General features: G+C 38.9%; 1 protein-coding gene across 8 annotated transcripts in view; it reads right to left on the bottom strand.

Annotated features, from left to right (window-relative positions):
* Positions 1-13,445, bottom strand: part of CIT (citron rho-interacting serine/threonine kinase) — a 63,920-nt gene that overhangs the window by 26,906 nt on the left and 23,569 nt on the right. For 4 of the 8 annotated variants that reach the window (XM_088176039.1, XM_088176041.1, XM_014894613.2 and 1 more), the window contains exons 10-19: positions 12,671-12,841; positions 12,368-12,421; positions 11,763-11,816; positions 10,487-10,627; positions 9,992-10,117; positions 6,958-7,053; positions 5,139-5,255; positions 4,588-4,697; positions 1,882-2,056; positions 431-628 (exon numbers count right to left, since the gene is read on the bottom strand). In XM_088176039.1, the coding sequence (XP_088032165.1) occupies positions 431-628; positions 1,882-2,056; positions 4,588-4,697; positions 5,139-5,255; positions 6,958-7,053; positions 9,992-10,117; positions 10,487-10,627; positions 11,763-11,816; positions 12,368-12,421; positions 12,671-12,841 (1,242 nt within the window). Of the gene's footprint in view, positions 1-430; positions 629-1,881; positions 2,057-4,587; positions 4,698-5,138; positions 5,256-6,957; positions 7,054-9,991; positions 10,118-10,486; positions 10,628-11,762; positions 11,817-12,367; positions 12,428-12,670; positions 12,842-13,445 lie in introns of all 8 variants that reach the window. The other 4 variants (XM_088176035.1, XM_088176037.1, XM_088176036.1 and 1 more) reach the window with 1 other exon arrangement.

The raw sequence follows: 13,445 nt of genomic DNA on the forward strand, positions 1-13,445 counted from the left end.
CCCTAGGAATTTGGTGGGTTATTTTTTTTCCCCTGAATAAGTATCCTCAAAGCAGGGTAACTGATAGGAAAAAAAAAAATCATCAAAACACTTATGACCATCAAGTACTTTCAAACCCATGAGCTATTATTTAAATAAGTAAATCACAGAGTTAAACTAACAACACCAATTTCAGATGCAACTTTCACCTCAAAACAAAAGTAATAATGCTCCTAACAAGCCATCAGTGAGTTTAGGCAGCAAGGAACCATTACTAGGAAGTATTCATAAGGTTAAATTTGACAGTTTAGCCATTCACACCTCTGTCAACACAAGGCACAATTCATATCCATTTCTGAAAATCAAAAATTAGATCACAAATTCCTTTTAACCTCTTCACGAAACATGCACCTACATAATTCTAGTGTGTATGTGCAGTTTCAGGGCTCACCGTGAGGGCTTGGATCTCCTCCTCTGCCTCAGCCGTGGTCTCCTCCAGCTCGGTCTTGGCCTCCCTGAGCTGGTTCTCCAGGGCTGTGCGTGCAGCCTGCAGCCCCGTGATCTGGGATTCTCTCTCCTGCAGGGTCAGCTGCAGCTCTGTCAGCTGCCTCTTGAGCTCCAGCTTTTGTTCTTCATGCTCTAGACTAACCTGAAGAAAGCCAGTAGCATCCAAATGTAAGTTACTAACAAAGACATGACAGGCAATGCAGTCTCATTTCAGAACCCACTTTAAGATGCCATTGCCATGTCTATTCCCCTGACAGACTTAAGGCACTGAGAAATCAAGGACACAGCTTAGTTTATTCCCTAAAATCTACTGGTTTTCTTGGAAAAAACAACCTGGCATTTTGAAACAAGGGCATAAGAATAGTTCCAGCTGTAACTCAAGCATATCAAACACTGATAGAAAATGCTGAAGTAGTTTGTGATGAACTTTCTTCACTGAAGCTGAGAGTCTCTAAGGATCTTTATTTGGGTATCTCTGGGCATACATTACCTACATTTTGCAATTGACTTCCATGTTTCATCTTCTCTTCAGGTTCCTTTTAAAGGAACCCACCAGCTCTGGTTCTGGTTTTACCTGAGTGGCTTCTGATGAAGATTTTCTTGCAGCACACACAGGGATAAACGTGTCACTCCAGGGATAAGAAATGAACTACTAAAATAGATCTCAGTGTTCAGGATCAATTCCAAACCTTAGCACCTTCTTCAGCTTCCCTGCTATCACAAGGGAATCTGTCTGTTGTGCTTGAGATGTGTGACAAGGCTGTCAGAAACCTTACACTGGTCTCAGCCAGCTTCTGGCCAAAGGAGGACAGGCTGGTTGTCCAACAACCTCAGCTGAAGGCAAGATTTCAGCCTTAGCTGAAAATTAGTGGAGTGAGACTGGAGAAGAACTTGCAGATCCAAACTAGTTAATACAAAATTAAAAATGAAGCACAGCTCACAGATTTTTAAAAGTGTATATTTCCATATTACTGTTAGGTTTTTGCCCAGAAAACTCTGAAAATGGTGCATAAAGCAGCAGGTTCCTTTTTTCTTACAGCAATTCAGCTGTGTCCTTTGCTTTCTTAGCTGTAGACTCTAAGGCTACAGGTTACCTGTCTGGTCATTGTACATTGCTGAGTTATCATTCTCTACCCAGACAATATTATGAGGGAATTGTACAAATAAACATAGAAATAGAATTCTGAAAAAGCAAGATGATCTAAAAGCTCATATTCAGGATGACAAGTCCTTCATACTTACATTTATCTCCTTTAAACGAGCCTTTTTTTTTTTCTTAATTACTACTACACTTTCAAATACCACTACAAGAAGTTAATTCTGGTTCTTACTGTATTCACAAAATGGGATACATTTAAGAGAGTTGATTGGGAGGGATTAGAGCCATGTTTTCACCTCTCTTAGCCGTGTCTCCAATTCCAGCAGGCGGTTCTTGTCAGTGTGATCTTGGTGACTCATCTTTTCCAATTGTTCTTCTAATTTTCGATTCTGGGCCTCCAACTTTCCAGCTTGTGTTTCCAAGTAGAACTTCTGTTGCCTGAGTTCTGAAATCATCTCCTCTTGGGCTTTCCTGATAGGAGAAAGGCACAAGTGACAAACCCAAAATGCCCTTAACATGTGTCCTTCCACTGGGGTGAAGTAAGGAAGAACACAAATTTGCTTTTAAGTAGAGCAGTTCAGTTCATGGCTTAAATTCTACATCCCAGCTAAAAATAAAAAATATTAGTGTATTCATCAACAAATGTCCAGAGCACTAAAATTCCATCTTTGCCATTTGCACAGATAAATAAATCTTGCAGAGGGTAATCTATAATGCTATTTAAGATACAATTCATTCTTCTCACTTCATCAGTTCCTTGTCACATGTCTTTCTACAGAGGAAAAATAAATTCTAAGAGTTGCTTTCTCCCAGTGTTTTTCTATGAGATAAGAGGAACTCCAGGACTGGGGTAGTGTGTTGGGGGTTGTTTTGTTGGGGGCTTCTGACAGCTGTAATGGACACAGAACTTGACCTACACTGAAGTGAAGCTTTGCTGCCTCTGATCAAAGTCTTAATCCACAAACTGAACAAAAAGAATTACTTGTTCTCATAAGAATTTTGAGAGCTGGCAGTGATTAATTGTTACTATTTGAAATGGACACTCAAAAATTATTTACAGTTCCTGGAATTGTGTTATCATGCATTGGAAAATTCTGCCTCATAGAGTGATTTCTACTTAGAAGCCCCACAAAGCTCTACATATATTAATGAATTAATGTTTTAAGAAGTTCACTGTGAGATAAGCTGTTATTAATCCTATCCCAGAGAAATTATGTGGGTTGCCCAAGATCAAATAGGAAGACTTAACAAAACTAAAAATAGAACTTAAATCTTCTGACTCACATTTCTGTGCATTGCAAGCAAAACCACCCTTTCACTCTCTCTGGTTTTTTAATTTACCTCTACAGATTATTGTCAGTCAGAACTGTCAAATGGTGTTATTTCATTTCCTGCTGTTTACTGGGCTATCTTCTCAGGAACTTGATAATCATTGGTTTCCTCAGATACTGCTGGAACAAAAGCTTGCAGAGCTCCCCTCTCCTCTGAAGGGTTTAATCACTAGCTCTCCTCTTGATGCATGCTCAGATTAGCTGCAGCTTTTGTTGGTTCAAAATGCAGTCCAACAACAATTTATACATTTTCAAAAGCCCAATTCACAAAATAAGTACAAATTCATTAACTATCTGCATGCATAATTAAGTAATTTTCTCTCAAAATGTTGCTAATTCTGTACTATCTCCTACCAATCCTGCAAAGTTCATCATTTGACAATATGTCTCTCAATAATCTATTTTAAATTGTATGTTAAAACATTATAATGTTTTTCTTGTTTTCTGTGGCTCTCCAGTCAAGGATACAGCTCCTAGAGGATGCTTTAACTCCTTACACTCAGCTCAGCACCCATGACAGAGACACTCAACCTTCCATACACTTCCCAGCTCCACCTTGAGACATTTCTATTTTATTTTAGACTGAAGGTAAGTCATGGCTTTTGCTGCCTCAACAAACTCCCTGGGTGATTAACTGGAGGTCATCTGGAGCATTAAGCAACACAATTAAATTCCTCAGTTATTTCTTTGAATATTTTTGCTGCTCAGGCTAAAATAATTTGCAAGGTATTTGAAATGCAATGAAAATTGGAGCCATTACATATCTGGAGGCATAATGACTACAGAGAAGGAATGAAACCAAAGCAAGCCCTTGCCAAGACTCTTCCTTGTCTGATTCTATTCAATATTTGAGGTGAATCTATCCAAGTGCTTCCCACAAAGGCACTGCCTGATGTTGGATGGACACTGAAACCTTGCTGCAAACCAAGCTGGTGAATCTCTGAACTCAGCTGTTTTAGCCTTGCCCTGCAGGATGTATCAAACAATCCATGCTTTTTCCTACATTTGAAGTAGAATACCTCTAAGTCATTTATCAAAGAAAAACATCATTGTAAGGATAAGGAATCTCAGCTAAAACCCAAAGAAAAATAAAGTTCAGGCAGACAAAAGGATCTGAAACAGAAGAATTCAAAAACATGCAGAGAAATTCTTGGCTTAAAAATCTAGTGCTTGCTATTCCTTGTCTTCTATCCATCAAGGCATGATACAGTGTTTGTGAGTGAAGGGTGTTTAATGTTTTCAATTTCAAAATCATGTGTTAGGGGAACTGAGTAAAATACAAATCTATTAGCAATATCTATGTTTAAAGAAGGAATGTGTGCTTCTCCAAGGATATTTTAGACATAAAATTATTAGTATTCATTTAACATATTTGGTAAACCTACACAAATCACCTGCCTTAGGAAATGCTCCAAAGTAAACACTGTAATACAAACCAATTTTCCCAGTCATGTTTGAGAAAACACAAAATACACAGCGAGCCCCCACTATTTGAAGAACAAAGCATATTTTTGAAAGGCTATCACTGAAAAACAAGCAGGGAGCACAGCAGGCCTGCAAAAAAAAAGAGCCACTTTTACATGGTGAATCAGAGAATCATTTCAATTGGAAAAGGCTTTAAGGTCATCTTCCTGAGACCTGTTCAGCAGTGACAGCAGCTGCCACACTTACATGTTCCTCTGGGTAAAGAGGCTGCTATTTGCTGCCAGTTTGTTGGCCTCAGACAATTCCACAATTCTCTGCTCCAGTGACCTGATCTTGGAATCCATTGCATTGATCATCTGAAACACAGCAGCGAGCCTTTGAGATGGCACAACGCGAGCGGTTACAAAAATAAAGTTTATTAAAAAAAGTCTGAACTTTTTCCAGAAACTAAAATGAACTAAAAGAAAACTGATCAAATGGCCAAAATGAGCAACACAGATGCAATTACTGGAGCTATTTGCAGCTGCTTTCTATTGCTTTAATGTTAGGAAAAAGCAACCATTATCAAGGCACAAAACGAGGAGCATGCAGCAAGCTGCATGGTTTTTTTTAAGGAAATATTCTTGAAGATACTCTGAATTTAAAAAACCCAAGTCTTAAAATGTATATTAATCAATGAATTTCCTTCAAAGCAGCCTAGCAGCACTACAGAACCTCAAACAAGATTATCTTGCTTGAAATCAGTCTCAGAAAGCTACTCTTCAAACAGCTTTGATTTCCAGCTCAACACCACATACCGCCTTCTGTTCAGCCAGGACTTTGCATTTCTCACGTGCTTCTTCTTCATGTCTTCTGAGCATATTCTCAAGTGCTTCCTTATCTGCAAGATCCTTCTTCATCTGATTTTCCAACACCTAAATGAAGACATTTCTTTTGTCTAAATTTTATCTGTTTCACTGGGCAAAGGGCAAGCAAAAAGAAAATCATCAATACAGATTTTTTTTCTGTAAGCAATTGGTCATATCTCAAGCAAAATTAAATCCCTGATGCAATTGTATGAAATCCATGGAAGAGCAAACTCCAAAAAGAGCACTCTCTGTTATCTCTGAAGACTGAATTTAACAATAAGATTTTATAGAGATATGGAGATATTGTAGATTTTTAAATTATTATTTTAAGTCGTAGAAACTGTGTTCAATAACTGTTCCAGCCTAATGCAACAGAAAACAGAAAAGACTCTATGCCCCAATACGTACAGCAGAAGAAATAGGAAAGTACCCATCCTTTAGCTGCCCTACCAACATGGCTCACAAGTAATTTGTGAGTTCCATAGGTATGGATGAGAAGGCAGCTGAGACCACAAGAATTCTTTCAGTGAGCGAGAAAAATCTAATGGCAAAGTAAAAAACTTTTTTTTGTGGCGTGAGTAGCTGTCATTGTGAACAGGACTAAAGTAATGAACTGATACATTTTTCTAGAAATGCATGTTGTGTATGTATGACCAGATTCTAAATCAGTTCTTAAACTGAAGGTCTCTTCCTTCAAAGACAAGATTTTCAAAGGCACAAACTCTGGACACCACAGGATACTTTTTACTTTTCCACTTACAAAAACTCCATGTCCTGTTTTATCCCTTTGAACCTCTTTCAACTGGCTTCCTGATTTCTCCTATTAAACCCTACATCATAGAGCCCCATAATACATCAGTTCTTTTTCTTTTTCTTTTTTTCCCAATGCCTATCCTCTTTTCCAGTTTTTATATCACTCTTTCTCAACATCTACATCTGATTTTCCTGCTATCACTCTCCTGTCATTACTGATAACCACATGCTCTGATCTGCCAGCAAATCTTCTTACTTCTCTTTTATCCTTCATATTTCTCCCACAGAATTTTCTTCTCTCCTCTTAAATACTACATCCTCTCACATTTAAGCAAAAATGTAGAATTAAAGTACTAGATAAATGTACAAGATAAAGACTGTTTCTACTGAGAATAATTTGTTCTTAGCAAAGATTCTTACAAAACGCATTTACTGGCTGTCATACTGCAAGTTCTTTAGAAAAATCCTTAGCCAGTGTACATACTCCTATTTGCCAGCTTGTTTTTCCTAATTTTAGATGGTGTCTATTTCTAACTGTTTGTTAATGCTACCCTGGAAAAGACAAAAACAAAGTGGGTGGTTTCTGTGGCTTCTTGGCAGATGTTCCAGCTCCAAGATGGAATTTCAGAAATGGTCTACTATTTGCTGCATTTAAAACTTGCAGGTAGGCTGAGTGAACACTCACAGAAAAGCTTTCAGTGGGAACTGAAAGCTTCTTCAGAGTTTGGGATCCAATAGCACTAACTAAGTATTAGTTAGTCAGCAAAAGTCAAATTACAACCAACAAATGCCTTCCTGTAGTTGTGGCTTCAAATGCTACCTCTCCTAAACCAGTGCCACAGACAGATAAGGTACAATGGCAGAAAAAACAGGAAAAAACTGATTTAGATTCCACTAAGCTCCCTCAAGATTGCAGCAATGGTAACAAGACAAAGCAATCAGAGCCTAAAGGCAACTGCTTCTCACTGAACCCATTCTACCCACAAAAGCTTGTAGGGAGATAAGATATTTTTACTTTGAGTTTCTCCTCATAGAATTGTTCCTTCTGTTTCAGCTGCAGCTCCAGATGTTGTGCTGCGATCTGAGCCTCACGGTGCTTTTCCTCCAGCTCCTAAAAGCAGCAAAAATTCATATTCAGACACAAGCAAATGGTAGGTGCTGAGAGTACATGTTACACAGGTACCAAACATTCATTCTCCTTTTTAAGGCTTCACACTATAAAAATCCCAAGTCCAGGCTGTCATGGTAGGAAAAAAAAAAAAAAAAAAAAGCATTATGAGACCTGAATATTGTCAACTTAAAGTTTGCATATTGCTGCTGACCCATCTACTGCAGAGTGGGAACACTGCTAAGGACAAACATTTCTACTTCCATGGTAAAAATCTCCATCTCCCAGTAAAATACACCCAAAGATAGGCCAAGGACATTTGGTGAAAACACAGTTATAAACATTTTATAGCTGCAGTGGCATCACAGGAAGTTCAGATCTATTTTTAACAAGGTCTCTCACTTGTTTTCTTGCAGCAGACCTCAATAACGGGGTACTGCTGTCTGTGCTTTTCATTCTGCATTCAGAGGGGGAATAGCATTTACTTTGCTGTATTCCTTGGACAAATGTTGTCAGAAATGCTATTTATAAATGGCTTCAAAATTGAAAAGTGCAGGAGGCAATATGTGTGGTGGAACATACCAGAATCTTTCTAGCCTCTTTATTTCACATCAGGTAGTTTCAGCCATGCACAGTAAGGACTTAATTTGTATTTCAGAAATTAGCTATTTCTGCAGTCTGACTATATTATTTGGGGTCTATCTACAATCACCTTTCAACAGGACATCTCTCAAGAGCCGAGCTTACAACTTTATGTTCATTTATTGTCGTATTTGCCATTCCAACAATTTCCTTAGAACAGGAGCAGGTCCAGGTCTGTCATTCACTACCACTGGGCTGACTCTTGCATAGACAAGTTCAGGTGCTGTGGCACATCTGGATCTCCTGTCTGCCCTCATTAGTGCACAGCACAGGAAAATTTCCTGGTATTTGTGTGTGTTTTAGTACTTTTCATAGTATTTTGACATGCTTTTTCCTGATCTTCCTCATATTGGAGACATTTCCTGATCTTCCTCATCTTGAAGGCTTTTTTTGCTCCAGTAATTGCAATAGACCTCCTTTTCCAGAAGTGAGAATCAAAGAGGAGGTTCACCAAAAGTAGGTCATCAACAGTGCCTAGTCCTTGACATTCCTGCATGGAATGGAGATTGCTGCTTTTTGCAATTGAAATAATGTCTCCCAGCAACAAGAGGGACAACTCACCTCCCCCAGAAACCCACACGTTTCAGGTCCTGGCAGAGAATCAGACAACCAGATCAGCAGCAGCTTCAAAGCTCCCAGATTCAGACTGCTCATATTGTAGCAGAAGCTTCACCAGTCCCTGCAGTGGCACTTAACAGCCAGTGTGGGCTTAAAAAGGTAATTTCTTACCAGTCCTGCTCTCACTCAGTATTCTCTATGTAGCACTGACTTTGTTATTGGCATCACAGCAATGATCTGCACTTTCAGGCAGGCAGAAGTATCTTCTCTAACTTGTTCCTTCTTCATCAGTTCCTTACAGATAAGATGAGCAGGTACTTCTTAGGTACTGCTACATGAGTGTACATGAAAACCATGCCTTTATTCAGCAATTTCCATCTTATTCTATGCAATTCTGTATCTTCAACTCCCTTGCTACTGCTCTATACCAGGAAAAGTCAAAAATGTTTGAAGAGACAACTTGAGGGAAGGTACAGGGTAGGAGTGGAAGAAAAAGAAAACCAGTACCCTGTGCTCCCAGATCAATTGCAATGACTGTAGGATCATTTCTTCAATGCCTGTTTGACTTTTTTTATAAAATACTTTTGTACCCTTCCAACATTCTGTCAGGACTCCATGGAAACTATCCATAAGAAAAGCTAAACATATCTCATGGTATAAACATTTAGTTTATATTTCTGCCTTCCCTTCCACTTTCTCCTCCACAGAGATCATAATCAAAACCAAGGAACAATCCCCAAATATACACAAGAGGCTTACAAAACAATTCAAAGTTTTACACTATTTCTAAACATAAAGTTGGCTCTGTGCCCAGCACAACCATAGTCTCCCACTTACCATGCATCCCTGCTATCAAAACAATTTGAAAGGAACAGCACTACTAAAGAACTGATTCTTCCTTTTCTTGACAGTGCTCAGCATTCTGATGCTAAAGTCTATGCACCCAGAACAAACCTGGGTCATCTGTTGACTCCAAATATGTTTATTTTTACATTTCCATTTGGCCTTCCTCAGGTGTGCCTCATCTTAGGCTTACTACCAGTAAATGTAATCCTTTTTTCCCTTGTCATATTGGCAACACACAGAGAAAATTCATGAGGAAGGCAAAATAAATTTAATTATTCCAGTATTAAATTATGGTTTCTGTCCCAGGGAAGCAAAGTTATTAGAAACACTCTCTGCTTGATTCACTAGAGACTGACATACTAACTTGCCTTCATAGTTTTAACCAGGAGAGAAACAAGAAATTGCCAACAGAGAAGTTATGTGGGTGCAAATGGTTTCCTAAGAAATATCTTTGGAGATGAACAGTTTGGATGACTAATTTCTCTCTGCTTCAAAATGTAAGCATTTCTAATATATCTGACCTCTAAATTCCTCTGCAATTTACTTTAAAACAGATGTTTTTGCTGTTGCAGTAACCCATCCTCAGAATGTTTTATCTCTGAAACAATCACTGGATAAATAATTTCAGTATTACTGGGTTGACTGAAAAGTTTTGCCACTGGGACGACTCCAGTTTTGAAGCACTATTAAGACTAAAGGCACAGGAGTGAGTTTGTAACTAGAGGTGCAAATAGTATTTGAATGCTTAAGCTTTCTCCAGTATAACTGGCACAGGAAACAAATCCCTTTATTCAACAATTTCCACCTTATTCAATGCAATTCTACATCTTCTGATTCTTCCCTACCCTTTTCTTACAACTCTTAGCCTCTAAGTTTCATTTTCATCTCTGCTCACCAGAATTTTTTCTGCCATCTGTTGAATCTGCTGAGATTTAGTTTGAATATCTTCTTTTAGGCGGTTTTCTCTTCGTTCCACAGTCTCTAATCTCTTCACTTGATTCTCCAGAGAATGGCGCCGTTCCTGCAGAGCAATTATGAGCTGCTGTTTAGGCCACCCAACTCTGCATTAGCACAAAGCAAGGAGTAGTTTCTAGAGAAAACATGCTGAAGCAGTCAATATATGGCTGGTATTCATATTTTGAATCCTCATCACGCCCCAAATCCCCCAGGTTAACCACACATCCTTATCGACTCATCACTGAAAATAAAACCCCTCTGTTTTTCTCAAAGAAATATGTTTTTTAATCAAAAATGGATTAATGTCTAACAGCACCTTCCCCTGAAGAATTCCTACAGGAATACATGCTGCTCAGAGCCACCCAGGTGAAGGTTCCTAAACTAAGACACATCCCAATAACTAATTTAGTCTAGACAGACACTCTGCACTCACCTCTGCTTCAAGCAATTTTTTCTTCATGCTTTCATTAGAATCTTCCCGGTTCTGCAGTTTCTCCAACTCCTTCTCAGCTCTCTCCTTTGCCTGACGGATATTCTGCAGGAGCTCAGTTGCCTCTGAGCTGGCTTTCACAGCCTGAAGGTCAAGAGAGAAGGAAAAAAGGTATTATATGAAAAGCACACACCAAAATTTGCTGTGTGAAAGGTTCAGAACTTCAAGATGGTCAACATTCTCAATAAAACTACAGAACTTTGGTCTAACAGTTTAAATTAACATGTGCAGGAGTCCAAATTTTAACATCTGCTACATAATTTTGACTTCAATTTCAAAAAACAATTAGAATCTAGGATACATGTTTGTCTTGCTATACTGCAAGTTACTCGACTCTACATCCTGAAAGTTGTCTATCCCCAAATTCAGCCCAAATTCTTCAAAAACACTCACAAAATACTCTTACTAAAGGACAAGGAGAATAACCTGTTGGCCTACACATAATTCCTTGGCATTAATGCAGGTAGAAAAGGAGACAGGGGATTAAAACACGATTGTTTTAAAATATTAGAAGTACTATCTCTATGTAGTTTTGGCCTCCATATTCATTATCATTAACCCTGGAAATACCCCTCTCTCAGCAGGTGCCAAGTTTGAAAAGCTCAATCTGGGGATTATTATGACAACCCCTTTCTCTCCTGCTGAAGGATTCCAATAAGAGAAGTTCCCTGACTGTTCTTGCAGTGACTCCTTAAGTGCCAGACTGACCATGACAGCAAATCTTTGATATTCTGCACTACTTTCAGCAGATGTTGATAAGGTGTTTTAATTCTGTTGTGAATCCTTATAATTCAACATTTTTACTGTGAAGAATTGAACTGTCAAGTGATTAAAACAGAGTATGCTGGGAATCTAAAGCAAGTCCAACATGTGTTTTACCAGTGAGCTAAAACCAGCTGAACCTTTCTTCAGAAGCAAGGGACCAGTGCAGTGTCCAGAGAATACTCAAGCAGGCCTTTAAATGAGAATTTCTCTACACTACTCCAGTTCTGACTCAGCTTCATTTGTAAAAATAAACACTGTTGACATGTCTTAAGAGCCAAAAGCATATTGAGAGCACCAGTGATTTCAGATACCAGCTCCCACCCCCTTTTCCTTATCATCCCCCATGCTATGACTAATTCTATTTTTGAGGGTAAAACAAAGTGCATCCCTCCTCTTCATTAAGGTTTCACTGGGAAATCTTGAGAAAAACTCACTTTCACCACCCATTCGTTACCTTTGTCAGCTTTTCCTGCAGCTCCTGGATTTTGGCCTGCTGCTCTGTATTGATCTATAGTTAGACAAAAAGATGGAGGGAAAGAGTCAAAACCAAAGAGGAGAAAATGCTCTTTGCTTACAATAGCATATTTGTTTTAATTCACTTCCCAAAAACCTTGGTTTCCCCCTGTAATTCCAACACACCAAAATACTCCTTGGTAAATCCATTCCCATTTTGCTAACTTCTAGTTGATTTAATATTTTGGTTACCAAGAAGATTGTTCAGAGTGAGAACTCAGAATTCTTTTTGCTTTTTATTTGCTGTTCTTTCTGAGGAAAGAAAGCCCTGATGTATCCCCAGCCTGACTTCAAGCTTGGATGACACATAACACCCTGTCTTTGCCTGGCTTCTCAACACAATCCATGAAGAACAGGTTATCCAGAGACAGCTTATATCAAATCAAAGAGAACAGTGAATCACACCAAGATGTCTCAAAACATAAAATGAAAGGGGGTGAGGGCTGTGAGGCCATGCATGCCACTGACTAGCCAAAGACATTCTTGGTTTCTGTGCATAAAATGAAAGACCCAGGAAGCAAAATCTAGGACACTGAAGTTACATACCTTTTCCAGTTTGGAATACAACTCTCCTGCCTCATTTTTTCCTTGATCTTTAACCTGTAACTTAAATATAAAACACATGAAAATCTCAGGAAAAGCTAGGCTTCTATCCAGTCATCACCTTATGTAATTAAAACACCAGCAGTTACACAAAGTATAAATCACATCATGAAAAACATGTTGTGTTAGCTGTACTAACCATGCTAATCTTTGAAGGGCACACCCACAACTCGTGTGTGCACGTGTCAAACAGCACTAGATATTCCAGCAAGCCTCAGCCCCCTCTCCCCATGAAGCCTAAACTACCTTTTGCAGTTTGTTGTGGCATTCAGCAGCTTTACGTTTGAATTCCTCAGCTGCCAGGCGGGACTCCCTCAACTCCGACTCGTAGAGATCGCTGCGCCTGCGAGCTGAGATCAGATCCTCTTCCAGCTGATTCATCATCAGCCTCATTTCTTCTACTTGAGCTTGGTATTCCTGTAGTTGGGGTGGAAGGGAAGGAGAAGGGATTACAGTTTAGAGGCAACAGGGGAAGTGCTTGGAGCAGCAGATTCCAGAATACTGACTGCATGCAAGAGATGCATTTAAGAGCATGTAGAAGAAAGGTAAAGTACAAAATAAAACAGTCAAAACTAACTAAAACAACATTCATGGTGTTCTGGTTTGAGTCTTGCCACTTTCAACTCAATACCTCAAAGTCAAAACATTGACTTTTGGAAAGTGCAGGAACACATACATACATCTACATACAAATGATAAAAATTACTTACATTTCTAATTTCTGAAACAGAAATGTGCCTTTGAGTTGATGTCTCTACTAAATGCCCAGATGCTCCCTCAAGATCTATTTTCTCAGGCTGATAACATGACAGTTAGCACAGATCTGCACAGCTTGGGTAAAAGGAAAGAAGGAGAAGCAGAGGGGTGGCACACTGTGGCTTGCAGCCATCAGCTACTTTCTCCTGACAGAGTTAAAAAGGATCACATTGCTCAGTATGGGAGACAACCTAAAATCAAATATTATCTTAGAAAAATCATCTAAAACTCACATTGCTCATAGAAGATACTTGCCTATACAGGC

The sequence above is a fragment of the Sturnus vulgaris genome, chromosome 19 (genome assembly GCF_052056855.1).
Source record: "Sturnus vulgaris isolate bStuVul1 chromosome 19, bStuVul1.hap1, whole genome shotgun sequence".
NCBI classification, from domain to species: Eukaryota; Metazoa; Chordata; class Aves; order Passeriformes; family Sturnidae; genus Sturnus; species Sturnus vulgaris.